This window comes from Sander lucioperca, chromosome 9, assembly GCF_008315115.2.
Source record: "Sander lucioperca isolate FBNREF2018 chromosome 9, SLUC_FBN_1.2, whole genome shotgun sequence".
NCBI classification, from domain to species: domain Eukaryota; kingdom Metazoa; phylum Chordata; class Actinopteri; order Perciformes; family Percidae; genus Sander; species Sander lucioperca.
This window is the reverse complement of record NC_050181.1, coordinates 25,802,267-25,827,767: the sequence shown is the minus strand read 5'-3', so window position 1 is coordinate 25,827,767 and position 25,501 is coordinate 25,802,267. Positions and strand designations below refer to the sequence as shown.

General features: G+C 40.7%; 1 protein-coding gene and 1 long non-coding RNA gene across 3 annotated transcripts in view; one reads left to right on the top strand and one right to left on the bottom strand.

The window, feature by feature from the left end:
* Positions 1-25,501, bottom strand: part of LOC118495754 — a 257,782-nt gene that overhangs the window by 25,711 nt on the left and 206,570 nt on the right. The window lies entirely within an intron of this gene.
* The window catches only part of adcy8 (adenylate cyclase 8 (brain)), a 122,929-nt gene that overhangs the window by 82,176 nt on the left and 15,252 nt on the right, over positions 1-25,501 (top strand). Inside the window, exons 8-14 of one of the 2 annotated variants that reach the window (XM_031292178.2) lie at positions 2,582-2,779; positions 6,740-6,840; positions 8,237-8,438; positions 12,883-12,972; positions 14,819-14,991; positions 15,622-15,700; positions 25,168-25,326. In XM_031292178.2, the coding sequence (XP_031148038.1) occupies positions 2,582-2,779; positions 6,740-6,840; positions 8,237-8,438; positions 12,883-12,972; positions 14,819-14,991; positions 15,622-15,700; positions 25,168-25,326 (1,002 nt within the window). The remainder of the gene's footprint in view (positions 1-2,581; positions 2,780-6,739; positions 6,841-8,236; positions 8,439-12,882; positions 12,973-14,818; positions 14,992-15,621; positions 15,701-25,167; positions 25,327-25,501) is intronic. The other variant, XM_031292186.2, reaches the window with a different exon arrangement.

Sequence of the window (25,501 nt, the reverse complement as noted above, 5' to 3'; positions counted from 1 at the left end):
GTAATATCGGCCTGGGATCGCCAAAAAGGCCCTGACAGGTAAAAAGAAATGAATCCAGTAATGGAGATTTGTCTGAGAACATCAGTTCGGTCTGAAAATGAACTTTTAATGATCTCAGTATGATGGATATCAGCTGTTGAAGTGTTGGATTAAGCGAGATGAGGTGAGAGACATATTGAATTTCACACACATATGCGCTCTCATCACACGTTCCTCTATGTAATTACTTTAACTAACAGCTAATGGTGGAGAGATAATGTCAATGGTTCTGAGAAAATGACTCTGATCCTCACGCATATGGTCTCTATCACGTTTACCTCGAGGGCTGCTCTTGAAAAACCGTGACGTCTCCGCCAGGACAGACAGGGGCTCACCTTGACTCACTTTAGGATACAATGGACCACAGCAGTGTTTTTTAAGGGATAGTTTGGATGTTTAGAAGTGAGGTTGTATGAGGTACTAAAGGCATGTTCAGACCAGAAAAAGCATTCCGACGATTGGCCGCAGGGTTGTGCGGCGGTGTGGTGTGGGAGTGTCACTTAAACGGCCCATTTGTGTGACGTTCTGTTGTGTTCTTTAACCGCCCAATGAAGCACAAGTAAACTTTATATTTCACAGTTATTGTTTTCCGTCAGATCTTTAATAGATCTCGACTGCACTTGTAGGCAGCTTTATTTCACGGAGAAAGAAGTCTTGCATTGCCAGACCTTCCTCCACAGCGCTGCTGAGTAATGTCTGGCGAGTCCACACAGCACTCCACTCCTTTGTTTTTGGGCTGTTTGAGCGTGACAGAGGTAGGGAGAGAAATATATACAGTCCTACTATGCGGCACTTGTAGCGCAGTGGCTTTCTGCGTGGTCACAAAAAAATGGCGTTGCACCAATGTCCCCATAGAGCCTGACTCTGAAGACGATATTCAGGTCATGCATACTCCGGCGGACTTTTGCGCCCTCACGCACGTGAACTGTATAATTTTGGCTTAAGTGTAGTCTCGCATTGCCAGACCTTCCTTCACAGCGCTGTGGGGAGGGACTGGTGAGTCCATACAGCATTCTGGGATGGGAGAAAATCGTGCTCTGGTTTATTGGCATTTCTTTAAAATCAATCAAGATCGTCTTGGGAGGCGCTAATCACCGGACACAATGACGGTGCCTCTGCAAAATAGCCTCGGGAAGGAATTTGTTTTGGTGGAACGTGTATGTTCAAAAGTAGTTTAAGTCGTGCAACAGAAAACTCAGATTGGACAGATAGCCTAGCTAGCTGTCTGGATTTACCCTGCAGAGATCTGAGGAGCAGATAACCATAGTCCTCAGAAATCCACCGGAGGTTAGAATTCCAACACAAAGAAAGAGGAAGGTGACGGACATACGGACGAAAATTAGGGACATCCGGCGGAATTTCATCACCTGAACAATCCCAGAAATGGAACGTCGTCGATATACAGACTACGGAGAAAGTGACTGTGTTTCCTGTTTCCTGTATGGGACTCTCACACCGCCACAAAACATACTGACAGTTGTGATCCACGATTAAGTGATTGTCCACCACAGCGTGACACAGGGTTGCGTTTCTCCAAACGTTGACTCTCCTGCGGCGAAAGGTTGGGAAAGATTCTCCTTTTGGAGAAACGTAACCCGACGTCACGCTGCACCCACCGCCGCAGGCTAAGCGCACTACCTTCATTCGAAATCAATGGGCCGACCTGCGTTTTCGCCGCTCCGTCAGACGGCTGACACAGGCAGTGTAAATGCAAGCTAATCCAGAGTCAGTGTGTTAGATACAGTAGATGGCGGTCGGCACGCCCAGAGTTTGGAGAAGCAGGCAGGAGTACTGACATGGAAGCTAAGCAACGTCCTGCTGTAGATGGGTTCCAATCTTTAGTATATTTGTATCACAGAGAGAGAAGGAAGGCCAAGCGAAATGGGAAGTCTTGAAGTGGTAAATTAAAACCCTTTAAGAGACCTCTGTAAACTTTTTACAGTGTTGCATATTCATTTCTTGCAGGGTTGTCCTCATTAGGGACTTGATGCATTTTAAGAGTTTGTTTAAAAACGCTCAAACATTTTGAAAGTTGAATTCATTTTTTGGAGGATCCAATCTTTTAAAATTCAGATTGTTTTCTCATCCTTTCACGTGCTAAAGATGAATACAATGAAATAAATTGTTTTTTATTTTGTGTAATTTGGTATATTTGTCATGATATTTTGCAACTAAACTCTTCTCTCAGCTGTGTTTTGTTGTCCCCCATTTCATGCTTAATATTTTATTATTTTCATCTGTTTAGTTTGTTTTCATTTCCTGTCCTTCCCCTTTTCAATCACAGCCATAATTACAAGCTTCGTCACCACTAACGTCAGTGCAAAGTGAACGTGCAGCGAGTGAATGAGCGATGCATGACTTGCTCTTGTCCGTCTGATAGCGAATGTTGCATTTTGGTCTTCCCTTATCTTCCTTTTTCTTAAGTTTTCTTTTGTGTATGTACTGAACGTAACTGTCTGTCTGTTCTTTTTCATTTGTAACTTGTATGAAACCAAAAGGGGGACAAGCAGGTTCATTCTATGTGCATGTGCTTTCCCCCTAGACTCTGGCTGCCCTAACGAGAAATTCGATAAATCTGCTTCCAAACCATCTCGCACAAGCTTTGCATGTCCAGTCTGGTCCTGAGGAAATTAACAAGCGAATAGAGAGCGCCATCGACTTAAGGAGTGGCGATAAGTTGAGAAGAGAGCATATCAAGCCTTTCTCACTGATGTTTAAAGACTCCAGCCTGGAACAGAAGGTAGCTGGGGTTTTAGATAGATGACTGTTTTTGATTTTCTTTCTCTTTCCCTCCTCATATCTATTCTTAGATTACGTTTTTTAGAAGCAAAACAAGAAGCAACAATTTGTATCCAATCATGAGTAAGCTAAAGGCACCTGAGATACTATTGTGGTATCGCAGAGGACACTGACAAACCATAGTGTAACTGAAGGACATCGTGAAACGTATGGGAAAATAATGAACTGTACACAGTATACAGTACGTACATTTAATAGTCCAGGGTCAGTACTTTCCTCCATTTGGTCTTCCAGAGTATGGAGTCTAAAATGTGCCACCATTAATAATTATGGACTCAAAGTTTAAATTATAGCCGGTTAATAAATGGATGAATTTTGAAGAACTATTATGACTTCAGTTTGCATTTAGATGATGCACTAAATTCAAAGTTATGAAAAAAAGTTCAGGAAATTATGTTTAAAGTACTTCTTTGAAATGATAAATTATAATAACATTTTAAAATGTAATTTTTAGTTATTTTTACAGGCTTTTAAATGTTGTTATTCCATGTATTGTCTGCCTATTATATTCCATCACACAGTTCATTTCTTGCTTTAATTAATTAATATTAATATTAAGCGTTTCCATTTTGGTATCTTTTGGAATCTTTTGTGAAAAGTCAAGTTTAAATGATAAAACATAATTGATTTTGCAGTTCTGTGTTCAAATTAAATGATCAATTCAACATTTAAAGACAAAACAAATAATTAAAATGCAAATACAATATTTTTTTTTTATGAATGCAGCATTCAAACTAACATCGGTTAAGTTTAATAGCAGGTCTATGTTTTTCAAGACCCACATTTTCAGAGCTTACAACTGCATCTCACAGTCTTCATCCATAAATGTCATGGAGTCTCCATCCATTCAACTCCATCTCTCCGGAGGAAAACCCTGAGATGCAGCTGAAACCTCTGGAAATGGTCCTTGAGATTTTTTTATCAAACTATTGTTCTCAAGGGTAATTTTTTTGGTTTCCCTCAGAAAAGTTGTTTAGCCCGGTGGCAAGTGTCTTTTTTTGACGATGGCCCGGCTGGGGCCCGTCACAGACAGATGGCAACATTAATGTAGAGCCCAATAGTTTCTGTAAAACAGAATCATTGACCAAATTGCGAAATTGAGAATTTAAATAAGCTATGAGACAGATTCCATAGGGCCTCACATTAAGTCAGTGCTAAAAGCTAACTGGAGATTTGAAAAAAATATGACTAAGTTTCAAACTAAGCCGCCCCACTGTAACTGTTTTAAAAAAAGTCTTAAACATAGAAATAAAATGGATAGAAAGGCGATTGAACTGTTTCCCATGGTCATTTGATTGGTACACAACAAAACTGCGATTGTTGTTAGTTGTCATAATGACAATACGCGCCAGTGGGGCCGTAAACTGTGTCGCAGCTCGCTGGGAGGATAGCCGCCCGACGCAGCTTGGGAGATGTTCTCGGAGTTGCAGGGAGTGAGGAGGGACAGTTAAACCCAGCGGCAGTAGGTCAGCGGACCGCTAACATTAGACCCAGCGGCAGTGGATCAGCGGACCGCTAACATTAGACCCAGCACGCTGTTCAACTCATTCTCTATAACCGATGCAGCATGAAAGCATGGCAGAAACAGCAAGCCAGCCAGCCGGTGTTAGTTGGCTAACGTTAGCTTGCTAACTCCGCCTTAACGTTACCCCCTCGCCACATCGTTAACAGAAAACGAGCCGAATAAAGCGGTCACTCGTGTAAAGTAAAGTTGACTCATTTAGCGACTGGCTCTCGTAATGTTACTACTCCGCTGCTCGTTTGTCCGTTACTGTAAAACCTCAGCTCTGCTGGGAGAAACCCTGATTGATTTACAGCTATAATAAAAAGGTTGTAGAAGTATAAGTATCCAGTTGGCACACTTCAGACTCCATACTGTACTAGTGCATGAATAAACACTATCTCACAGTAGATACTAACTCACAATAACGTAATTGTTTTAGGTTAAACCAATTTGAGCATTTGTTTTTTATTTTGATGCTTCGACAAGCATAGAGAAGTCAGCTTGCTGATTGCAGAAGCCCCTTTAGTTTACTCATGACCAAAGGTCCATGGACCTGTTACCTTTTTAAAATCCTGTAGAAAAGGCTGACTTTTTCTTTTAACAGGAGCACATTGCATTCACTAAACAAAAAATAATTTCTGTTTTCTCAAATTTACGGCTTACATATCCCATAATTATGACTTAACATCTCATAACTATGAGACAGTGAGCTTGCAATATACCTTTTTAAATAGATTTAGATCACCCAGATTGAAAAACCACGGGTAATTCTGTTATAATTATGAGATGTTAAGTCATAATCGTGACATGTAGAAGTCAAAATGACATGAAAATGTGTCTGAATATTCTTTTTATTTTGTGAATGCAATGCACTTCTGTAGCTTTTTGTCCCCTTTCTCCCTATATTTTCTTGGTTCCTTTAAGTTGACTGTCGTATCGGCTCTTCCCTTTTTCCCTGAGATCTCCATCGCCATCTTCAAAACTTTTCTGAGACCATTTTTATTTTTTGGTTGACCTCTTATCCTCTTCAGTAAGTGTGCAGTGATTTGCTGTTGGCCTCCCTCTTTTTTTTTTTTCTTTTTTTTGCCGAAGTTGTGACCAAACGTGAAGCATCCTCTTGCTAATTTCCCAGCACTCTTAGAGAAAGAGACAGAGCGAGGACGGGGGCAGCGGGGGTCATGGGGGTGGAAATTAAGATTAAGATGAGTCAGGCTGTCGGTCCAGACTGGTGACTCATCAGTCTAGAGTCTTACATCAGCGCACATGCCCACATTCTCCTATCTCAATATAACCAGTTTAACTTAGTAGGCCTAAAATTTACTATGGACGTAAAAAAGATTAACTGGAATTTTAAGAATAAAACATGTATGCTCCTTTTGTACATGCACATCCTCTCATCTAACCCTTAGTTAGAAAGTAAATGAACATTTGCCAAAATTGCTCAACAATTTTTTTCCACGTGGCCAGAAAAAATGTACGTTTATCATTCACAGTTTCTCTTAATTGATGAGCACTGTCCCTAACAAAGTAAATACAATACACAAAGTTATCCTGGACTGGAAAATATTCAACTACTGTACATGCAAAGTAAAGTTCTTGCATTACAAAACAAGCATTATGTGCTAAACTATCAAAATGCAATGGACTGATCAAAGGGTTGGAGATACAAAGGCTTTTTACCCCTGAGGTGAACAACATCTCTGTTTTAATTAAGTATCAAGTCAATATCAAAACCTCAAAACTGGATTTAGATACTAGTATCTACTACCATAAATGCCCTTAGGCTATTTGCTGTCGTTGCTTTCCAGATATTTTACTTTGGTTGAGTTGCTAAAAGGGCTTCAACTAACAATTATTATCATTGTTGATTTATCTGTCGATTATTTTATGGATTATGAATTAGTTGTTATGTATAAAATGGTGAAAAATGTGGATCAGTGTGTCCCAAAAAGCCCAAGATGACGTCCTCAAATGTCTCGTTTTGTCCACAACTCAAAGATATTCAGTTTACTGTCACAGAGTAGAGAAGAAACTTGAACATATTCACATTTAATAAGCTGGAATCAGAGAAGTTCTACCTGTAATTTCATAAAGAATGACTCAAACCGATGAATCAATTATTGATTATCTTTGTGTCTCTGACTCAGCTAACGGCTAACGGCTAGAATTGTGCTTGTCAGCTTTGCACCTTCCCCAGGACCCCACAGCTAACCCACCGGCTCCTGTCTCTCTCTAACGCTTGTGGTTGAACCATTGAATGCATCTGTGGCAGCGAATCGGTGTGTTTGAGGTGCATTTTAGTGTTTTCAGTCTTCTGTGTTTGTCTGAAAACGCGTTTCTCCATCTTTCTCTCACCTCCTCTTCCTCCCTCTTTTTCTTCTCCTTTTCACGGCGCAGTACTCCCAGATGAGGGACGAGGTGTTCAAGTCCAACCTGGTGTGCGCCTTCATCGTGCTCATCTTCATCACCACCATCCAAAGCCTGCTTCCCTCTGCCAGGTAAAAGAGGACAGACTAACATGGTGGACATTTCTGACTAAAAAGACTGATAACTGAAAGATATTTTCACATTTTTTAAAAACCAAAGTCCAACCTCGCCTCTGCTTCTGTTTGGCTAGCTTTCAGCTCTCAATGTATTTTCTCAAGAGACTGTTTCTTTTAACAGTTTAGTTGAATTTGGATGATGATTTTTTTAAGGACGGAACAATTCTTATTTCGTTAGCTTCTGCAGCTTCTATTAGTCTTAGCTACAGCCCCGACTGGCTAATGAACCAACATTATCTGTAGCTAGCTGACGTTAGCAGCATACACATTGACCATGTTGTCAACTTGGTGACTTTTTCGCTACATTTAGCGACTTTTCAGACCCTCTTAACAAACAAAAAGTGATTTTCCGTGACAGCTTTTCCTCTTTTCTCCATATACTGTATTTCTCAATTGGAGTCATAGGGCCCTATATTTTCACTCGGTCAAAAGATTGAAAATAAAAATAGTACAATGTGAAATAGGCTAGTATTATGATATGATCTGCTCGCGCTTTCACTTCATGCACAAGCAGATAAGTTTCTTCTCCTGAAAATCTCTCCTTCCTGCTTAGCAAATCCTCCATCATAATAGCAATACGCAAGGTCCAAACATGCCTTGCTTTTAAAGGGAATGGGAGATGATCTCTGATTGGTTTATTGCATGTTACGCCCAAAACACACCTATGATTAATGAAGACACTAAGTACAACCCTTTTGAACCATGCGCCAGGCGCACAGACCCTTTTTTCCGCCGTCAAACTAGCAAAAGTGGATTCTTACAAGCCCTAAACGCACCTGCACCAGGCACTTCATGCTGTATGCTTAGATCATTAAAATAGGACCCACAATGTCATAGGATAAAGTTGAAACATTTTCCACTCAGTTTAGCGCCTCCTGAAGCAAGTTTTCGTAGATGTTGTTGTTGTGAGAAGTCACTTTATGTTTTCTAGAGTGACAAGGTGTGTGGATGTCATTTACTTTTGAGTATGGAAAGAAAACCACGGGAAACTATTTCAAAATCCCAGAAAAAACTGATGAGAGAAATTGAGAAAATACATCATCTGCCCTAAGCTAATGGAACAATGTATGTGAAAAAAATGGGAAATTGTAATTTTGAGATCTGTATCCCACATTTAGAGATGAAGTTATTCAAATTGTGGGATAGTGATCTCGTTAATTATTAGAATATGAAATAAAAAATGTATAAAACATTTATCTCTTTATATATATATATATATATATATCATATCTTCTTATTATTTACATCAAAATGTTTTCTGTGTGATTGGACGGCCCGTTTTTTAAATGTAAGGCCTCAACCCACAGCGGATGGTATTATTGTTATTTTGCCATTTATTGTGTTTCTGCAGGATGGTAACCATGGTGATCCAGTTCTCAATCCTCATCGTCCTCCATTCCTGTCTGGTCCTAGTTACCACGGCGGAAGACTACAAGTGTCTGCCTCTGGTCCTGCGCAAAGCCTGCTGCTGGATCAACGAGACGTACGCAGCGCGAAACGTCATCATCTTCATCTCGATCCTCATCAACTTCCTGGCAGCCATGATCAATATAGTGAGTTCCATTTCCACTTCCAGGTCATTGTTTGACTGCTCAATATTTACAGAGTTGTCTATTTGTTGTCTATGCTCTGACGTTGCAACCCATTCTCACTCCGAACGCGTATAACCGGGCAGAGCACCAGCTACGCAGTGCTTGACAATGGCATAGTATTAAGAGTGACAACAGTAGAGAATAGTATGAAAGCCCGAAATTCCACGTTGGGAGGCTGGCTGGAGTGGTGGAACAACACCGGACTTTCACCCCGGAGACCGGGGTTTGTGTCCCCCGTGTCACGTTTCCTAAACCCAACTGTCCCATTCTTCTTTTCCTAAACCCAACTGTCCCGTTCTTCTTTACCTAAACCCAACTGTCCCATTCTTCTTTTCCTAAACACAACTGTCCCGTTCTTCTTTACCTAAACACAACTGTCCCGTTCTTCTTTTCCTAAACCCAACTGTCCCGTTCTTCTTTACCTAAACACAACTGTCCCGTTCTTCTTTACCTAAACACAACTGTCCCGTTCTTCTTTTCCTAAACCCAACTGTCCCGTTCTTCTTTACCTAAACACAACTGTCCCGTTCTTCTTTTCCTAAACCCAACTGTCCCATTCTTCTTTTCCTAAACCCAGCTGTCCCGTTCTTCTTTTCCTAAACCCAACTGTCCCGTCCTTGTCCCGCGTGTCACGTAAACGTACCTTTTATAAGCCCACCCACCATCTTTTCCTAAACCTAACTGCGTCAAAAGTGACGCCAATAGTCCTGACCAAGCGCGTTTAGATATATTTTGTGTAGATCTGACGCTAAAGGAGACTTTTAGCGTCAATAACAACGCCAAAGGCACCTGACCAAGCATCCGTATTTTACGCGATGGGAGTGAGAATGTGTTGGACGTTGCCAATACCCGCAAGGATACTCTGAACTCAGCACAGCAGAGATTGGGCTTTTCTGACTTGAGATTTCTGACTTTGTTCTGTTTCCGGGTTTCCAAACGGTTCCCCCAGATATTTTATTTCTCACTTTGCACACAAAAATTGTCCTTCTTAGACCCTAAGACTTTAAACTCTGGGGGACATCTAAAAGTATTATTAAGTATTATTAAACAGGAGGAAATAGTGCATTTGTTGGGGACTATTTTCCGTGGCGAATGAATCCACTTGGTGCTCTAGTGAGTATTTGTGGCAGCAGTACGGTGTGTGGGATTGAGTCAATATAAACTACAATGTGTGTGTTCATGGTGATGAAGGAACATGTCACCCAGTGCAACACTGTGGCTCACTGATGTGTGTTTAATAGTTTCTTGCCAGCAATGGAGCTCCATGGCACAGACGAAGGAGATGTACTGTATGAGGCTTCGATACACAGTTACACACACAACACTTGATACATTCACGGTTGGGTTGAGTCTGTACATGAGCTTTGTTGACATTAAGAAAAACAGAATACCGCCAGGCTTAAATGTCCAGTGTGTAACGTGTTTAGTTGTTCATTATCAAAATCTGTGTTGCCCGTTCACAAACTTGTCCTCTTTCATGAATATTTACCACCACCATCAATTCCAAGTATTCCTTTTGGCTTGAAATGTTACATTTGCATTGGCATGAACTGGGGTAGACGCTCCATATTCATGCTCCATCTTGAAATACGTTAGCCGGTAAGGGACATACAGGACATACTGCTCCGCCTTTTGCGTTTTCACTGTCACATGATAAACTCACAGCTGCTGCTAATGCTGCTAACGGGTATCGTAGCTTCCCGGCCCTGGCAAGTTTGAAGAAGGAAACATGGAGGACCACACGTATTCAAAATCCAAATTTCAGGAACAGGAGTCTTCTTCTTCTTCGCCCAGAAAAAGAAAAAGGATATTGAAAAGAGCAAGAGACCGGCTTTTTGAAGCGTGAAGGCTACCGTAGCTGTAATACGTACTTTGAACTGCGTGGTGAGAGAGAGTTGATTGCGATATATGATCTCAACGCTAGATGGGATAAATTCCCACACATTGGACCTTTAAGATTACTGGTGAAACTTAAAATGTCACCAACATCTGCACATCTGTAAGACATTAAAAACCCAACCTCATACTAAAACTGGTCTAGTTCAACAGACGTACATTGCTGGGATAAAGCATCTTGATGTTTCTCCACATCCGCTATCTCCACTATGGTTTTTTCCCGCTATCCCAGAATAGACAAGCGGTGTAGCCAGACCTTACCACGCTGCAGTATGGTCTGGCAATGCAAGACTTTATTATAACCAATCACAAAAAGGGGGCAAAACAAGACAAACCAGATCTTGAAAAGTGAAACTGAAGAGTGGTTTAATTAATAATTAATGTGAAGGAGATGTGTTTTAAGCATTGAGCCATGTAATTACATCGTGTTTGAATTTTAAATGAGGATTGTGATTGTGAGGTTTGCCAGGGTTGTTGCACCATTAAATGACAGCCTCTTTTTATAACTATGAGATTCATGTATTCATAAGCCCTTTTTTATTGTCTGAAAGTTGACCTCATCTTTGTGTCTGATATTCCAGCGCTGTTCTTCTGCAGGTTGTCCTCTGATAGACACTGGCTCTCTAATCATTACTTAAAGGTTAACTACCGTTTTTTTCCCTATGTTTTTGAGTCTAAGTGACTGATGGTACCAACAATCTTTGACATTGGTCCGGTATTAAGCGAGACAGCTGCAGTCGGTCTACAATGTAAGTTAATAGGGCAATTGTCCAGCTTGTATTTACCTTCACAAAAGTGCTTGTTTTGCCACTGACAGACTCAGATTAATATTCTTCTTATAAAGTGTCTGACAACGTTATGGAAAGGATTTCTAAGGAGGTCGACCTTTCTGTTAAAGAAGCAAAATAGCGTTCGCTAAACCCACCAGACTCCATGTAAATAAACAGTAATTTTAGCATCGTAAAATACACTTCATTCAAAGTCGACAGAAACAAAGTAAAACTAAGAAAAGCCGTTTTGGGTCGTCTTTCCACTTTTCCAACCATCACAACTCTAGTTTTGGGTGAAATACACACATAGTTTACCGATTTACATGTTAAAATATGTTGGCTCTATACACGCTAAAAGTATTGCTTTTTTAAATGGAGTCTGGTGGGTTTACCGCTAGCGACTTCAGAGCTGTTTCTGGTTAAACAGAAAGGTCTCAAAGAGGTTTTAAAGGTCTATCTCTGTAGGGATCCTTTCCATAATGTTGTCAGACACTTAGAATATTAATCTGAGTCTGTCAGTGGCAAACGAGCACTTTTGTGAAGGTAAATACAAGCTGCACAATTGCCCTATTAACTTACATTGTAGCTTGTTTCACCGCTGCCGACTGCATCTCACTTAATACTGGACCAATGTCAAAGATTGTTGTTCCCATCAGTCACTTAGACACAAAAACATAGGAAAATAGGGTCCAGGTTGAAACAAACGGTAGTTACCCTTTAACTAAGGCACATGAAACAAGCTTTTGGTGTTTTCTGATTGGATAAAGCGGAGTGAATTATACAACCCAGTAGAGGCAACTGGCAAAAGGATTGGTTTGTCTAAAAGAAAAAGGGGCCCACTAATCAGAACATTGGAGAGGTTTGTTTCTGTAAATGAACTAAAACGCAAATTGCTTTTACAAGTTATTTGCGTATTAATCCAACAGAACCATTAAGACATTAATCGTGCTGTAGCTGCCACAAGTGGATATTGTAGGAAAGCAAATAAAATGTGTTGTCATTGTACATGTTGCAGATCAATTTTTTTTTGGGTCTAAACATTTTGTGACTTTGAACATCTGCTCTTGCAAATACATTTTGCTGTTGCTTATAGAACCCACTGAAGTGCTTTTAATGTAAAGGTTTTATGTCATCCCGTACCTAAACGTCCCTTTCTCCTGTTTACAGCAAACAATGTTGTCTTTAAAAAAAAAAGGAAGGTTAGGGTTAGAGTGTTAGGGTTAGACAGAGAGAAAAGACAAACAAAAAATGAGCGGTCAGGTGATGCATTTCGATTAGCGCGAAAATGGATGCTGAGGAGGCGAAACGGAGACTGGCCTCTGGAGGACTTATTTTATTTCTTTGTTCCAACTTCCAAGTGGCCTATAGCCTACGATATTCATGAACAAATTATGTTAAAAAATGTATAAATGACTCATTCTTCACAAAAGGCAAACAAGCTGTGTGCGTGCGTACATTTGAATAATGTCGGGCTGTAAACGGGTTCGGGCTTTTTAAAAAGCTGTCAATCAAAATGTACTTGTTGGGCTCGGGCCAAATTCTGTCGGGCTTGGGTCTTGTCAGGCCTAACTTTTAAGGCCCGATTACAGCTCTAGTGCAGCCCTGTTGCAAACCCCTTGAAAGATTAAAGGCTTTAAGAGGAAATGTATAAAGAAGCAGGACTCCAGGTATGTTGACACTGACCCTGCATCGCTTTAATACTGTACAACAACAATAATCGTCCTTTTGGTCTCTCACAGCTGTGGTGCGACTTCGACAAGTCCAGCACCTTGAGGAACCAGACGTACAACGAGTCAGTCTCCATCCCAGACATCTGCTTCTACCCAGAGGTACCGACTAAATGAGGTGTCTGAATTTTTTGCAGTCAGGGTCCATCTGTTTGAGAAGGCAAGGGAAAAAGAAAAAAAAAAAAAAGAATTAAACATCCCCGACATCTGCTCACACCCAGAGGGAGGTCTCGCCTCAGACAACGGCGACTGATGGAGCCGTCAGAAACGTCACGGAGAAAACATCCATTATGTTATTACGCTCACACAATATGCAGCTGATTGATGGACTCAATAAGGGAGTTACATTTTTGTAGCTGCAAGCTTGGGCTGAGACAGTTGTTGGTGCATGTAGATGTCAAAACCCTATTTCCTCCCGAGGGTCTCGACAACTTGTGTGCGCACACATAAAAGCTGTTTTTAGATACACAAGAAAGAGTTATTGAGTCTAGCTGGGATAAATCCAGACTGGAATATTAAATAAGACACACAAACTAAAAAAATGCCAAATCAGAGGTCTTTGGTGCAGATTTTGAGATGTTTAAAGGTCCCATGGCATGAAAATTGTTGTTTGTTTTTTAACATTAATATGAGTTCCCCCAGCCTGCCTATGGTCCCCCAGTTGCTAGAAATGGTGATAGGTGTAAACCGAGCCCTGGGTATCCTGCTCTGCCTTTGAGAAAATGAAAGCTCAGATGGGCCGATCTGGAATCTTCCCTTTATGACGTCATAAGGAGGAAGGTTACCTCCCCTTTCTCTGCTTTACCCGCTCAGAGAATTTGGCCCAACCATGAGAAAGGGAGAGACATCATGGCTTTCAAACGAGAAAAGTGGCAGTTGGTCAAGGCCACACCCCCACCCTCCACCTTGCCCCCCCCCCTCTCCTCCTCAATAGCTACAGACACAGAAATGGCACATCCTAAGGAAAACTCATTGTGGGACTGGCTCTAGTGGCTGTAATTCTGCACCAAGGCTGAATTTCAGGAAAGAGACTTCAGATACAGTATTAGGGGACCACTAAGGCCTATATAAAAGAGACTTCAGATACAGTATTAGGGGACCACTAAGGCCTATATAAAAGAGACTTCAGATACAGTATTAGGGGACCACTAAGGCCTATATAAAAGAGACTTCAGATACAGTATTAGGGGACCACTAAGGCCTATATAAAAGCATCCAAAGAGCACCATGTCATGGGACCTTTAATATCCTTTAAAGGGGCACTCCACCAACTCTAAGGATCAGTTTACCAGCCATGGTTAAGATGAATCTGCAATACCTTCATTATCTTCTGTAGCTCTGGAGGAGCTTTGTCAAGTCTCAGAAAATTACCCTGGATGATGTCATGGTGATGTCATCACAGTTTCCTCAGTTTGGGCATTAAGACTACAAATTAACAACGTAAAAGGCCTGTGTTACAATCTGGGGGCATGGAGTTTAAAAGATGTCAGTGTTTCCCAGGCAAGTAGGTGTCCATCTTAGTTTAGCATGTTAGCATGCTAACATTTGCTTATTAGCAAAGCACAGATGCGGCTGATGGGAATGTCATTAGTTCTGCAAGTATCTGGTCATAAACCAGTATCAGTATTGAAAGGGCAGTACTTTTTTTAAATTATTATAAAGTAGAAACTGTGCCTTTAAATTAGCCGCCAGGACTTCTGTACCTTTGTGATGTCACAACTATACCATATATAGGTAGAAAGTGCCGCTACACTCTTTCCCCGACTGCAATGGCGGTGCAGAGACACCAGGATCATCATCACCCATGAGGGAAACATGAATGTCTGAACCAAATTTCACAGCAATCTTTAATCCTCTTTACCTTCTGAATGTCCTGTAAAGTAGAGTAACCTTTTCAGGTAAAGGATGGATCTAATGATATTGAGCATGAATGTCTTTGTTTTTCCAGTATTTTGTGTTCACGGGGGTCCTGGCGATGGTGACGTGCGCCGTCTTCCTTCGGCTGAACTCGGTGTTGAAGTTGGCGGTGCTGCTGGTGATGATCGCCATCTACGCGCTGCTCACGGAAGCTTTCTACACCTCGCTGTTTGTCCGCTACGACACCGTCCACCACAACACAGAGTGAGTGCTTCAGAATGCCATGTTCAACAATCACGTACGAATGTAACGTCGTGGCGGCTGCATAGTTTTTTTCGGATGTCGACGCGCATTTGGCCATTTGGCATGTGTCGAGTCTGGTTACATTGTAACCTTGGTTCTCACTCAGAGAGAGTGGAGAGATAAGATGTGTCTCAATTTGGATACTTCTGTGAGCATACTTACAGGTAATACACTTTGTACTCACTTGTGTAGTGCGTACAGTACATATCGATAGGGTAATGTTGTCTCAAATCTCGCCGTTTACGGCCGTTACGTACTACATTACTGGAAATTCTTCTTCGTTTTCTGTTTAATGGTAAGTTGCAGCAGGGCGAAGAGAATTACATTTGTGTTCAGCTGATTCAGTCTCAACTGCTGCAGCTTTCTCGCCCGCCACTTTTACACATTTTAAAATACGTTGGCAGTCCCGTAGCTTCTGCTCCCGTAGCAAAGATGTTGACCATTGAGGGTGGGTAGTGTCCATAATCAAGCAGCCCTACAAACATGTTGTTTTAGCATTTTTTTAAATGGCAAATAAGCAAATACACATTATACTTAACAAAACAGAACTCTTCTTTGAGCAGTGTCTTCTCTCCGTTTTTGTTCCAACAGAAATTTCCTGGGGACCAAAGAGACGTCTTTGCTCCTGATGGCCATGTTCCTCCTCGCTGTGTTTTACCACGGCCAGCAGGTACGATCACACCAGCTTTCATCATCACTGAACTGTGATTCGTTTCCAAATGCAATCCAAGAAAAAGATCACCTGCCCACTTTTTCAAAATTTAAACCTACGGCGCAGCGGCCACGGGTTCCACTCCGATCTGCGGCCCTTTGCTGCATGTCATTCCCCCCCTCTCTCCCCCCTTTTATGTCTTCAGCTGTCCTATATCATCACCTAAAATGCCCAAAAAATTATCTTAAAAACTGGCGCAAGGAGACAAAGCATTAAGGGCTCACAAGCCAAATAGATAGGGAACCGACCCTTTGCAGGGTTTCCCCCAGAAAAGTTGTTAGTGGCACGTCATTTTTTTGGACGAAGGCCCGTCTGGGGCCCGTCACAGACTGACGGCAGCGTTAATGTAGTCCCCAATAGTTTCTGTGATAACAGAATCATGGATGGAATCGCAAAATTCAGAATTAAAAAAAGCTATAGGACAGATTTCATAGATATCTACATAAAGTCAGTGCTAAAAGCTGACTGGAGATTTGAAAATATGACCAACGTTACGTCTAAGTTTCCAAACGAACTGTAACAGCAGTTTCAAAATGTCTTCAAAATACATTTTTAAAAATAATTCCCAGTGGCTTAGGCCCTTGTGAGGGGCAACTAAGGCCCGGTGGTCCACCAGGCCTCGCAATACACTGGAGGAAACCCTGTTTTGTACCAAGAAGAAGCATTATATTCATAAAACCAAAGAAAACCATCCTGTCGGTTGATATTGCTGTGTTATATCTGACCTCGGTGATACCTCTTCAGATGTAAAGACAAACAGAAACAGACCACTTTGTTTAAACATCTGATACATTATACAAGCCATTTTTATAAAGATGCAGTCCGAGTCGGCAGCCTGATGGAAACTGGTATCGCGGTTGCTTTCATGCTCTTTGCTATGGCAACCTTTGATCATGCAGTTCAGCGGCTCGGCGTCTGTCAGAGACAGACAGGACACGGCCGTAATTGAGGTTCCTTTGTAGCCCCATAAAGGTGGAAAGCAGCCGCATTTGAAGTCATCCAGTGGCATATTGATTTTCTCTGGGTCAATTCTTCCACTTGTTTGGAAGAGCAGAGACAATGACGGCTCACAGCACGAGGCGAGATGTAACACTCTGCATTAAGCCGAGAGAAAAGAGTGCATATAAAAGAGACCGTTCCCGTGTGCAACATTGTTGTGTCCTGCTAAACTGTCCAAATGATCTTTTGGCTAAAAATTAAGTTATTTATTGCTCAAACAATATGTTAAAAAAAATAAGTGTATTTTGGAAATAGTAACCAACCCTGCCTTTTCTCTATGAGAAGAAAACACACACTGGGCCCAGTGGTAGAACCATGGTGGAGATGACATGGCAAACGTTCAGAAGAGAATCATCAATAAATTAGACATGATAGGGTATTGATCTTTTGGATCAAATAAAGTTAAACAATAGTTGCAACAGTCATCTCCTCCTTTAGAAACATTTAGTATTGCAGTGAACTACAGCCTCGTGTAATTGACTACAACAGTCTTCCCAAATCTCCCCCAATTTTAAGAGGGGAGTGAGTTTGCTGCTTGGAGCAAAGATCCAACAGAAACATGTCGTGATGGAGTAAAGAAGAGGTATTATTTTTTACCAAAGCCAAAGACTGGAATAATGAGGCAGCTTCGTCAGATGGATTAAGGATCGAAGAACAAGGCTTTTCAATTCCTTTGTAGATGAAAACTCCCAGCGCCATCGTCTTTTGTTGAGAAAAAGCACAGAAGGTGTAAAAGCATTTATTGGCGCTTCTTTCAGAGACACTTTCCTGACTTTGTTGTGTTGTGAAGAAGAGCCAATTAGAGCTGAAAGATGGAGGCGACTTTAATTGTCCTCCATAGCCTTTTGTTGATGCCAAGGATCCGGTTGAAGCTCTCTTTCTGTGTTTGTTAAATGTGAAGGCTGTGTATGATGTCTTCACAATAGCCCAGCTAACAACATTTGCACACATGCACTATGTTGAAGCTGCACGTACGCAACTTGTGATGAAAAACTCTTTGATCAAAGGTACAAAAAAAATAGAATAGTATAATAGATGATTATGGTACAATTTTAGGCTCACAGGGAGGACGGCTTTTCTCGTCAACTGTTCTTGTGCATGTAACTGTAAGTAAGTAAGGGATGATGTAGAGCGAGGTGGTCGTTATAGCGAGTACAACCCCGACAGGGCGATCAGGACAAAATATTGATTTAACCCTTGTGTTGTCTTCCTGTCGACCATGCAACTTCAAATTTTTCTGGGTCAAAATTTAAAATTAAATTTTTTTTTTTTTTTTGGGGTCGTCACTATAGCTTTTGTTTTTTACGCTTTTGTTGCTTTTCCTGATGTTTTTGTCACTTTTTTCGATGTCTTTGTCGATTTCTTCTGCACTTTAATTCATTTTTGTCACTTTTTTCAACATTCTTTTATCATTTTTCATGCTATAAAATTAAACACCCAAATTCAATGAAAGTAGTGAGCTGATCATTTATTTTACTTGTGAAGAGCGGTGTAGGGAACCATCCACGTTATTTTTTTTGACAATTTGGTTGAAAGAAACCCAAATTTTTGATATAGAAACTTTTTGAAAATGGGTCAAACTTTTTTGGGGCTTTTCCCTTTATTTGAAAGTGGATAGACATGAAAGGGGGAGAGAGATGGGGGACGACACGCAGCAAAGGGCAGCAGGTCGGACCCGAACCCTGCGCCGCTGCAGGACTCAGCCAACATGGGGCGAACGCCCCCACTGGGTGAGCCAGAGGCCGCCCCGAAAATGGGTCAAATTAGACCCGAGGACAACAGGAGGGATAAACAGGATTTTTATTGAGTTACAAATGATAGTATTGCTTCCGCTAAAGAAAATAGTCCGTTCCATCTCGTTGGACTCCTGCGTCCATAGCAACGTAAATTCTGTAGCTGTTTATTTGCACCCCTCCGTCTGTCACTCAACACCACAGTATCTCCTCCTCCTGCAGAGAATACATTTCTGGCAAAAGCCACCGGTCCGGGCACGCATTTTATCCCCTCCTTACGGGCTGTGGTAGTAGCCGTATATTTTACGAGTCGGGCTGTGATAGGGTGCTGCCCTGCTTTCGCTAGCCATAGGTGGACAAATTCATTCACCCAGCTGCTGTTTTTAATCACCGCGGGTTGACACGACATTAGCTGAGGCGTTGTTAAGCCTTGTGTTGTTACTTTTTTCGTAGTTTTTGTTTTTTTCAATTTTTTTCCCCCCTTTTCCCGATGTTTTTTGTCACTTTTCTTCGGTGCTTTTTTGATATTTTTTTTCTTTTTTTCCCCGACGTTTTTAAGCTTTTTTTGTCACTTTTTTTCAACGTTCTTTTATAATTTTTTTTTTCAAATGCTATAAAATTGAATAAAACCCCCAAATTCAAAGAAAGTAGTGAACTGATCATTTATTTTACTTTACATTAAAGCTTCGTATGGAACCATCCACGTTATTTTTTTGGACATTTTGGTTGCTAGAAACCCAAATTTCTGATATAGAAACTTTAAAAAAAATGGGTCAAATTTGACCCGAGGACAACAGGAGGGTTAACTGAGCTAGCGGGCTATCGGCTGCTCTAATTCACATTAAACTGAACATTTCCGTTGACGGTCAGAACTGCGGGTCAGAACTGCGTCCATGGCAATGTTGTCCTTATACTTAGCAACGGTCTGAATTGAATTGAATGCCTTTATTGTCATGGCATTGAAGTACAATGAAATTGTAGAGCCGCTCTAGTAAGGTGCATCATCATTGTAACACATAAAACTCATCTCACAACACATTCATTGCAAACTCACACACACACACACACACACACACACACACACACACACACACGTACCGAATACATCTCACCCATCATTCATAGCAAACACTCTCTCATCTTTCCTGCAAGCACATCCTAACCATAACATAAAAACACCACTCTCACTCTAAGTGGATAATACATATTCTAATGTTATCAAGAAATAGCAGACCGCAGAATGCCTTAGAATTCAACAAAGCCATGTAATAATACTGGATAATTTATTGACTTGACAGTTTTTTTTACACTTTATATGTATTCTGCAGTATGACGCAGATTTTAGTTTCTTTAGAAGCAGCGGAGGGAACGAGCCACAGTCCTTTAACGTAATAAACTAACGGCAGCGGAGCACTGAAGCCAGATGAGGTTGTTCTTTACGAACGCAGCTTCCTGTCAGAGCAGTAATTACGTTATCAAGCGCAGTGAACATGAAGCATTTCATTACAATGCTGAGGACAAGGCTCTTATTGTGAAATGATTGGGCGACCTTTTTTTTTTGACACCTAATTTTCTGTTGAATCATTTTAAGACTGGTAGATTAGTCGAGGTTAGCTAATGGTGCCGGGGATGATTAAAGAGTAATGCCACGGAGTAAAGTGTAATAGCAAATCTTCATTCCTAGACAATAAAATAGGTAATTTTTCATTCTGTTCTGTAACAACCCATTGGTTCATATTCTGATCTGGTGTATGGTTAAATGGTAACTTCACTTTTTTTTCAACCTGGATGTGTCTGACAACATTATGGAAAGGTTTTTTAAGGAGGTCGACCTTTCTGTTAAACGTACAATATGTAGTTTTTGGCCGCTAGGGGTCTCTCAATCAAAACAATAACAAAAGACGTACTTTGATGACGTCGGGAAGTAGACGTCTTACTGACAAGGTAATGTATTGTAAAATATATTATAGCTTTAATCACATTAGGTTTAGTTACGGTTATTCACTTTATGTAATGCCATTCTAATGAAATATCCAGGTAACGTTGGCTAACGTAACGTTAACTTGCTAACTTATCAGTAACGTTAGCTAATTGCTTACTGCTTACTGTAGCTAACGTGGTGAATTTAAAGAGTAAGATCCTTTTTTTAAACATAAAAACATCCGTGGAAATTGCGTTCGCTAAACCCACCAGACTCCATGTAAATAAACAGTAATTGTAGCATCGTAAAATACACTTCATTCAAAGTCGACAGAAACAAAATAAAACTGTTAAAGAGACGTTTTGGGTTATCTTTACACTTTTTTACCAACAATCACAACTCTAGTTTTGGTTGAAATAATCGATTTACATGTGAAAATATGTTGGCACTATACACGCTAAAAGTATTGTTTTTTTAAAAGGAGTCTGGTGGGTTTAGCGATAGTGATCCCGGAGTTGTTTCTGGTTAAACCAAGAGGATTTCTCTCTTTTAAAAAAGGTCTATATCTGTAGGGATCCTTTCCATAATGTTGTCAGACACTCAATAATATATAAGTCTGTCAGTGGCAAAAACAGCACTTTCAGTGCATGAAATTGACGATGCACATTAGGAGTGGGGGAAAAAATGGATGCAGCATAGTATGGCGATATATTCTGTGGCAATACTGTATCGATACACGCCGAGTATCGATCTGTTTTTATATATGTGTTGGTCAGTTTGTCTGCTTTCACTATTCCATTTTGCAGCAATAAAATTGAAGTGAGATGAAGAAACAGAAATGTATCTCTTTAGATAAAACAGATGTTGACAAAGTTTTCTTTAAGGGACATCGTTGAAATTGGGATCGCAATATATCGCAGAATATTAGAATCTGTTTAAAATCGCAATAATATCGTATCATGACATCAGTATCGTAATGATATCGTATCATGAGGCCTCTGGTGATTCCCATCCCTGATGCACATTTGCCCCATAGAATTACATTGCAGCCGGGTTCACGGCTGCCGGTCACAGCGTTCTTGCTATATAAATATGGACCAATTTCAAAGATTGTTGTTCCCATCAGTTACTTACACACAAAAACATAGGAAAATAGGGTTGAAAAAATATAAGTTACCCTTTAACCCTTGTGTTGTCTTCCCGTCGACCAAGCAACTTTTAGTTTTTCTGGGTCAAGGTTTGAAATCGAAACTTCTTTTTTTCCACACTTTTGTGTCAAAGTTTTTTGTCACTTTCGCCGTTTGTTTCTGCGCTTTTTTTGACGTTTTTTATTCTTTTTTGCACTAAGTTTTTGAAGCTTTTTTCAAAAAAAATTTTCAACGTTCTTTTATCAGTTTTTTTCTTCAGATGCTATAAAATTGAATCAAAAACCCCCAAATTCAATGAAAGTAGTGGACTGATCATTTATTTAACTTGTGAAGAGCGTTGTATGGAACCATCCACCTTATTTCTTCTACAGTTTGGTTGAAAGAAACCCAAATTTCTGATATAGAAACTTTTTGAAAATGGGTCAAATTTGACCCGAGGACAACAGGAGGGATAAGGTTTGGTTAAGGCAACGTAAACTGCCTGGTTAAAGTTAGAGAAAGATCAAGTTTGAATAAAAAAACTATGTTGACTGCTGATAAGAGACAGGAAACCATTGCCAGACCTTCCTCCATAGCGCTGCGGAGGAAGGTCTGTCTAGTCCACACAGCATTCCTGGAAAGGAGAGAAACTCTGGTTTATTGGCATTTCTTTAAACCAATCACAATCATCTTGGGTGGCGCTAAGCTCCAGACGGAGCAAAGGTGCCTCTGCAAAATAGCCTCGGGAAAGGAACTTGTTTTGGTGGAACATGTGTTCGTTCAAAAGTTGTTTTAGTCATGCAACAGAAAACTCAGATTGGACAGATAGTCTAGCTAGCTGTCTGGATTTACCCTGCAGAGATCTGAGGAGCAGTTAACCATAGTCCTCAGAAATCCACCAGAGGTTAGAACGCAAACACAAAACATAAAAATGCCTATAGTAAACCGTAAGCTGTCAGATAAATGAAGAGCGGCCAGAAGTATAATATTTCTCTCCGAAATGTAACGAAGGAAAAGTAGAAAAGACGTTCTTATTTGCTCTCTGCATTTGTGCAAACCCTTTTTTCCAGACTTAAATTTTTGCCTAAATCCTCTCGGAGTTTAATACCCTCACATATTTTAACCCTAGCCGGGGGAAAGGCTGTCAGACCAGAACATATGACCGTACTTCTGAACATTATTCTGCAGTAAACCTAATTAGTGAGCAGCTCTGATGCTAAGTAAGAATGTTTTTTAGTGTCTGTACTTCCCTCTCAGATTTTAGAAGCTGCTTTGAACAAAAGTGCACCGCGGAGGTCGTGTTGGTTCACGCCTGAGCGACCCGGCGTTAGTTCACCGGCCACCATCTCATTATCCCAGTGTCACACCGACCCAGCAGGCTTTGCATTCCTAATTAGAAAAAAAACAAACAGAAAATGAGATTGCAGATTTGCACTCACTCATATGATTAAGGGACTAATTGATGAAAAGATTAATCACAAAACTGTTTCCGCCAATCGCCAAAGAGGGACACTAAAATCCTCACAGGCTTTATCTGCCTGCCTCCGAAATTAATTTTCGATATCACAGATCCCCCCCCCGTTCTCCTGAGAGTACAAACTAAATGGTACTGACTTTTGTTTGGCTGTAATGTCTTCAAATGACTTTGTATTAATTGTGCGTTCAGAAAAGCAATCTGTGTTGCATACTCCTTTCGCTGCACTTCAGATTGATCGCACTCTCTTGTGTTCCATAATTGAACCAACCTTTGACAGATTTTTTTTTTTAATTGTTCCATTCATTCCAGGCACGTGGCTCGGCCTTTCCATCATCTAAAAGATATAATCAACTTTCCTCTAAGCTTTGGTTACATTTTGAAGCAGTTATTAAAGGGTTAGGCCTGTCTGGAAAAACTGAAAAAAGGGAGAAGGGGATTTTCAGAGGCTTGGGAGGCTTGAGCACCAAAATGTTTGGAGAAAATAGAAAATACTACAGAGTTGATAGTTATTTGTTTCTGTGAAAAGCAATCTCTGGGTCAGGGTGAGTGTCTGCGTGAATCATGTTGAACTCCAGCAGATTCTTCAGGAGACTAAATGATTTGGTTCAGTGAGAAAATATATTTTAAGCAGGGTTTTAAATCTTAAGTATTTCCCTATAACACAAAAAAAAATCATCATCATATAACAATCATAATAATAATAATAATAATAATAATTTTTAAAAACATTATCGCGCTTTTCTAGACACTCAAAGATGCTTTACAGTTATGGTTACATAGATACAACAAACAGACAAGGTACTGTACATAGACAAGGTTACATGACAGACAAAAGAAAAGAAAACACATAGGTGCATGGACAAGCAGAGGCAAAGCAAGAGAGGTGGGCAATGAAAAGGAGGGAAAAACTGGCAAATATAACGAACTAAATATGCATCAGTCAAAGTTAAAGTGCTCATATTATGCTTTTTGGCTTTCCTTTATTGTGTTATATATCTATTGTGTGCATGTTATAGGTTTACAAAATGAAAAAGCCCAAAGTCCACCCCAAAGGGACTTACCATCTCCAACAGAAAACACTGTTCACAAACTGCTCCAAACAGCTCTATTGTAGTCCAGCCTTTACTTCAGAGACAAACGTGGTCACTTTGGAACACACGTTATAATGCTCAGCTAGCTGCTAGCATGGCACGCCCTCATACTCTGCTTCTGACTGGCTAATAGTCCTTACCTAGCTACTGTCAGGGCACGCCCTCATACTCTGCTTCTGACTGGCTAGTAGTCCTTACCTAGCTACTGTCAGGGCACACCCTCATACTCTGCTTCTGACTGGCTAGTAGTCCTTACCTAGCTACTGTCAGGGCACGCCCTCATACTCTGCTTCTGACTGGCTAGTAGTCCTTACCTAGGTACTGAGCATGTGTGACTCCCAACAAAGATGGAACAGAAGTGAGATGCCTCACTCTGTAGCTAAAACAGAGAGCTCAACACACTGGGTGAAAAGAGGAGCTGCAGCAATGTGCAGTACAACAAAAAGATGTTTTTTTGTTCTGATATAACCTCTAAATACAATTATGAACCTGAAAAGGAGCATAATATGAGCACTTTAAAGTTCTGAAAAACATCCTTGTTGTTTTTGGAGCGTTTAACGCTTCTGCAGGACTGTGTGTCTGTGTCAGGCGGTTAGCAGGGTCAGGCTGAGTGTATCAGGGTTCAACATTGACTTGTCCCAACAGGACAAGTGAAAAAAAAAGGATTTGTAAGTCCACTTAAATATTTGTTTTGATAAAGAAAATATAGTTTATATAGTCATAAATCAATACAAGAGCAGCATTCTTCCTTGTTTACTGCTGCAATGAAACGCTTAGTTACGTTGTAACCTTGGTTCTCTGAGTAAAGACTACTATTTCTTAATTAAAGTTTTCTTTAAAATAGTGTTGAAATCTCGTCTCGTGAACCCAATCTCGTGTCTTGTCTCTTGAGCTGAGTGTCTCGTTACACCCCTACAAAGAAGGAATAATGTACAATATGTACAGGGTAGAAAAGTGACTTAATCCTCACAGGCTTATCAGCTGATTTGCTATTGGCTCCTTAGCAGAAACATATTTACTTGAAAACTACCTGAGAACTGGGAGAAAGGGATGATCATGTGTTTCTACCGTCTGTAGCTGGAATACACGGCGCGGCTGGACTTCCTGTGGCGTGTCCAGGCCAAAGAGGAGATCAACGAGATGAAGGAGCTGCGGGAACACAACGAGAACATGCTGAGGAACATCTTGCCAAGCCACGTGGCCCGACACTTCCTGGAGAAGGACCGGGACAACGAGGTCTGCACAAAACACACTCACACTTTTTCATTCTTCCTCACATTGACGATCTGATCGTCTCCACAGAAACACAGTAGACACGCCTACATCAGTCACAATGAATATTTAGTTTGCTTTATTTTATTTGATTGACTTAAATGTTTCTTTGCAAAATGGTTTGTTGTAACGTGGAAAT